This window comes from Nicotiana tabacum, chromosome 24 (assembly GCF_000715075.1).
Source record: "Nicotiana tabacum cultivar K326 chromosome 24, ASM71507v2, whole genome shotgun sequence".
NCBI classification, from domain to species: domain Eukaryota; kingdom Viridiplantae; phylum Streptophyta; class Magnoliopsida; order Solanales; family Solanaceae; genus Nicotiana; species Nicotiana tabacum.
The window spans coordinates 14,481,668-14,487,225 of NC_134103.1; the positions used below are offsets into that span (position 1 = coordinate 14,481,668).

Genomic DNA, 5,558 nt, shown 5'->3' on the forward strand with positions numbered 1-5,558 from the left:
ACTTCCGCTCTTAATTAGAAACTTTGGCCGTGAAAATGAAAAAAACTTTATAGGAGTATTTCTCCCTTTAACATGTCTAATGTGGCGCAAGTCTAAGTTAGTTGGGCTAGTAAGTATCAAATACCAGAAGATTATCGAGAAATGTATATTTTTAATCACTCTAAAAAATAATAGTCAAATATATATATATATATATATATATATATATATATGTGTGTGTGTGTGTTATATACATATAATATACATAGTTTATATATTTTTTAGTTAATGAATGAAATTAATTTTTGTTTCCCGCTCGATATCCAGTACGAGCATTGATGCCCAATTAATGAAATTTCGTAAATAGGAAAACGCTTATTTTTTTCGAAATCAGTGTTTGACCATAAATTTTCAAATTTTTACTTGAAAATAGATTTTGAAATTTTTCGAAAATTTAAAAAAGTTTAAAAAGTTATTTTTTAAAATTTTCACTCAAATCACTCACAAAACTTTAAAAACAACCCAAAATTATATTCATGTACAAATATTTCAAATACCATTGGGTAAAGAAAAGGAAAGTTGGGTAAATCCTTTTTAAGGTAGTGAAAGAGATGGTTGACTGGCGGCAATTTGGTGAGTGATAGTGTGAGCCTCTCGCTCCACCTAACCTCAAATTATAGCTGGTCAATTTTACCCTTCAACAATTCCATTATTACGATTAAACCACTTTCTTCCTCTATTTAAACATAAATCCTTACATGTGAAAAGTGAAATCCAAAAAGTTAGAGAGCAATGGAGTCTGTTACCGTTGAGAATTACGTGTTCCCACCAGCAATGGTGAAGCCTCCTGGTTCTACCAATACTTTTTTCCTTGCCGGCGCAGGTTTAATTAATCTTTTTTGGTTTGTTCTAATCGAATTATGTGTTTAATCTCACTCTAATTTAATTATGTGTGCAGGAAATAGAGGTTTGGAGATTGAAGGAAAGTTTGTGAAGTTCACTGCGATCGGCGTGTACTTTGAAGAGACTGCTCTTCCTTTTCTCGCCACTAAATGGAAAAGCAAAAGCTCCGAGGAGTTGGCTAAGTCACTCGACTTTTTCAGGGATATCGTCACAGGTAACAATTTATTTGATAGAGTTTAACAGGGGCGTATCTATGTGTTGGAGCACGGGCACGCGAACCCATGTTCATTTCTCGATACCATATATAATAATGTTATATCTCTTAAAAATTTCTTAAATAAATGAATACTATAATATAATGATGGATGCACCTTTATGAGTTGAAGTTAGAGGTTCAAATCTGAGTTTGTAGACATGTCTAGTGTCCCTCTTGTGTTTTAATTAAGTATTTTTCTTTCTTTTTTTATTTGTTTATTCATTCAAACACTCGTAAGAGGTTCAAATCCCAGTTTGTAAAGTATTTTTTTTCTTTTTCTTTCTTTTTTATTTGATTTACTCATTCGAAATCCCCAAATCTAACACATTGAAATCCTTGATCTCCTTTTGTCATCGCAAAATTTTATTTAATTAAAACTAATAGCAGTAAATGATGTAGTATGGTTCAATGATTCCAGCATTTTTGATATGGAGTGTAGGTATATGTATCTAGAATTTCTAGCATTTTTGATATCTAGAATTAAAACTAATAGCAGTAGAAATTTCTAGAATTTTTTTAATTTTAACCTATAATATCTAAATGATTATGGATTCATGTTAGGATCCTAAAGGTTGAACCCGTCAAATATAAATTCTAGATTCAGCTCTTTGTAATAGTGCACCCATCTTTTTGGAATAGTGATCCCGCCATTGGAGTTTAAGGTATATGCACTTAACGGTATAAAAATAACTTATATGTAAATTATACTGATGTATAAAAAGTTCATTATATTGTCGGTATATATACTTAAATCCTATTTGATATGGTCAAGTAAATAGATTAGTGTCCTTTGTAACACGGTATTGAGGGAAATTATCGAAGAAGAAAATTATGCTATAAAAACAACACGGTTTTGGGATGCAGAAAGAGGTGTTAAATTTATCTCAAAAACTGTAACCACCCAAATCCATCAAATTTTTGGCAGGATGAGCTAAGGATATACATTCATAGGTCAATTTGGGTAGAGACAGATTCAGGATCTGAACTTTATATAGATTCTATCACAACTCATGTGATGTATTGGTTTCGATATTAATTAATTGAACTTTTTAATGAATTTTTTAACACATATTTTCTGAGCCAAATTAGTTGAACTCTACATCAGCCCCTGGTTCTACATGTCAATAAATCTTCAGAGGCAGATTTAGGGAGGTGGAAGTGGGTTGAGGTGGAAGTGGGTTGAACCTCCCTTGCCAAAATATTACAGTGTACATATGAGGCAAAATTTGTTTTGTTCCTCTATATATTATATTTTGAAACCCATTGACATATCCGAAAAGTGTAGCCCAGTTTTAAAGGGGGGTCAAAATCTTTGTAAGGTCGCTGGTTCAATTCCCACGGAGAATGACTCTTATAAATAAGAAGTTCAGGAATTAGATTTGAGGGCTTTATTAATATAACATTCTACATATCTAGGGTCTTAAAACAATTAAGAGGTTTCTCTCCATCTAAGTTAAGGTTTGTGAATGTTTTCATACTTTCTCTCTGGCAGGTCCTTTTGAGAAATTCACTCGAGTGACTATGATCTTGCCTTTGACGGGTAAGCAATACTCAGAGAAGGTGGCAGAAAATTGTGTTGCCCATTGGAAAGCAATAGGAACCTACACCGATGCAGAGAGTCAGGCCATTGAAAAGCTCCTCAACATTTTCCAGAATGAAACCTTCCCGCCGGGTGCCTCCATCCTTTTTACTCAATCACCTGTTGGGGCATTGACGGTATGTATGATCAATTATAGAGAGCGATAATAGAAATTAGACATTTGCATCATCTGATAGGACCCTTTTGACAATATTTATGCACCAAAAAGATGAACAACATTTATCTGTAAGCTCATTGATGTTCCTTCTATATTTTTCTTTGTCCGAGTCCAGATTAGCTTCATTAAAGATGATTCAATTACTGGCACTCGAAATGCTGTTATAGAGAACAAACAATTGTCTGAAGCAGTGCTGGAGTCCATAATTGGCAAACATGGAGTTTCCCCTGCAGCAAAGTGTAGTATCGCCGAAAGAGTGTCAGAACTATTCAAAAAGAGCTATGCCGACGCGTCAGTTTGTGAAAAACCAGGAATTGAGAAATCCTCCGATACAGTGATTGAGGAGAAACCTACCATTCCAGAAATTGGAGTCTAGTTAGGACAACAAAAAAGGTTATAATGCTGAATCTCCTTTGTCAACTGAACCTGATGTTGTCAACGTTGCATGAGTATACTAGAGGAATGATTTAGCCGCTTAGGCTTTTCTAGCTTCTCTACTATGTAGTAGTATTCAACAAGGTCCCATCTTTGAAACTGTGTTAGCTGTGTAATGTGGGAGGCTCAACGTGCCTTTTGATGAATTTAAATCATTATTTATCAAAATATGTTCTTACCAATTGGACCAGTGAGCAATATGGGGCTACAGCTGTGATATTATATTCGTATCCATTCCATATTAAAATATGTTCATACCCATTTATCAAGATATGTTGTGGAATATTTTTCAATGTTTGGATGGAAATATTTATCAAAAGTTAATAATACTATTGGCAAACTAAGAGTGTTTTGATAATATTTTTTGAGTATAGAAATGACTTCCGCCCATAAGTAATGGAAGTCACTTTCACCATTGCTGTGTTGTCTTCTTCTCAAATATCTTTGTCCCTGTAGGCATTAAACACCCAATAAAAATACTCTCTGTTTTACTTTAGGTATCCTAAGTTGTTTTTAATCTGAACCAATCGTAGAGAGGTGTTTTACCATTATATATACAAGGTACTTGTTAAAGTAGGATCGAGATCTTTCAAATAATTAAGCTTTGCTTGCATAAGATGTAGTACATTTTCAACAATTCGTTGGTGAAAATTTACAGGAGTACTTTAGTTGGGACAGAGGAGTAGTAAAGTTGCCGCTGGATTTGGAATGAGTGATTTGTCGAATTTTTTGCATGTCTACTTATATCTGGGTACTTTTCTCTATAGCTGCAAGTAGTAATTGTTGGTCCATAATCTGCCATAAAATAATTTTACGAGCTACATCTATCTTCACTCATAAATTGAGAATTTTGTGAGTAATAAATAGTTACCATTAAAGTGGTTTGTCTATTTGAACTCATGGAGCATTCTTAATAATTTTGTACAATTTTGAACATGTGAAATTATGTCTATTCATGAATTGAGCATTATGATTAATAAGTAGGATCCACAAAATGGTCTATTTATTTGAGTCATTAAAATCTGCTTAATGTACCATGTGAAAATTATCCTTATAAATCTACATTAGTGGTGGAAGTTCTTAACTAGAAAAAAGAGTCTTATCTTTGAATACTAGTGAGACCAACTCCACCCATGAGAAGAGATATTGGGGTTTTCGCTGAACGGAGAAAATATAATATCTTAGGTTCTTGTGTATTTAATAAAAGGATAATTTATTGCAAAATGAGATATTATGCATCCTAGAAATAGGAAGAACATAATATATGCCTTGAGCTCATAGTATAATTATAAGGAGAATGGAAATCAATATCATATTTATTTTAATTCATGAAACTACTTAAAACGGTTATTCTCCAGTTTGGTTACAGGCTGGTAGTCATGAATTTGACGAACTCCGATTGACCTGAAACTTGGTAGGTTCATCGAAAACGATCTAGTGAGAAAAACTCACTGCTATGCGGTGAATCATGTTATTTTTCGGCATTTTGAGGTCGTTTAGATGAGTTTTCAAGCAGTTTATTAAATTGAATTTGTTATAAATATGAAAAATTATTCTTTTTATATCGGCTATATTTGTGTTAAATCTGAAACATGATGATTTAACTGGATATGATATATAGCAAGAATGCAAATCACATGGATTTAATACTAAATACGTCAAAAATAATTTATTCGAATTTGGTCTAGTTTTTGACGATCGTGAATTTTACGATCTCCGAATGACCTGAAATTCGGTATGATCATCGAAAACGATCAGTTAAGGAGAACTCACTGCTATGCAGTGAATCACATCGTATTTTGACGATTTGAGATCGTTTAGATGAGATTTTTTGGAGGTTTAGCGGATTAAAATGTGATTTACATACGAAAAGTCATTCTTTCTATCATTTTATTTATGTCTAATCTGGAACATGATAACACATGTTGATTTGACATGAATTGGTATATGATAAGAATGTAGGTCATATTTTAAATTCTTAAAAAATGCTTAAAATGGTAATTTTTCAAATTTCGTCGTAATTTTTGGAGATTGTGATTTTAACGATCTTCGATTGATCTGAAATTTGGTAGGTTTATCAGAAACAGTCCAGTGATCAATTCCCATTGCTATGCAGTAAAAAATATTAATTTTAGCGTTTTAAGACTGTTTAAATGGGGTTTTGAGTATTTTTTAAATTTTAAAACTTAATCCTCAGAGAAAAGTTCGTGGTTGTGATAAAGTGGTGA

At 32.7% G+C, this 5,558-nt stretch overlaps 1 protein-coding gene across 1 annotated transcript; it reads left to right on the forward strand.

Annotated features, from left to right (window-relative positions):
- Window positions 1–706: 706 nt before the first annotated feature.
- LOC107825576 (chalcone--flavanone isomerase-like) lies at window positions 707–3,512 on the forward strand. Its single transcript, XM_016652447.2, has 4 exons — window positions 707–862; window positions 938–1,096; window positions 2,631–2,854; window positions 3,011–3,512. The coding sequence occupies exons 1-4, from the start codon at window positions 772–774 to the stop codon at window positions 3,269–3,271; spliced, it is 735 nt and encodes a 244-aa protein (XP_016507933.2). The 5' UTR covers window positions 707–771; the 3' UTR covers window positions 3,272–3,512.
- The last annotated feature ends 2,046 nt before the right edge of the window (window positions 3,513–5,558 follow it).

Coding starts and splice junctions, on each gene's coding strand:
- LOC107825576 (XM_016652447.2), top strand. CDS start 772: ATGGAGTCTGTTACCGTTGAGAATTACGTGTTCCCACCAGCAATGGTG. Junction 863..937: donor TTTTTTCCTTGCCGGCGCAG/GTTTAATTAATC, acceptor TTATGTGTGCAG/GAAATAGAGGTTTGGAGATT. Junction 2,855..3,010: donor CACCTGTTGGGGCATTGACG/GTATGTATGATC, acceptor GTCCGAGTCCAG/ATTAGCTTCATTAAAGATGA.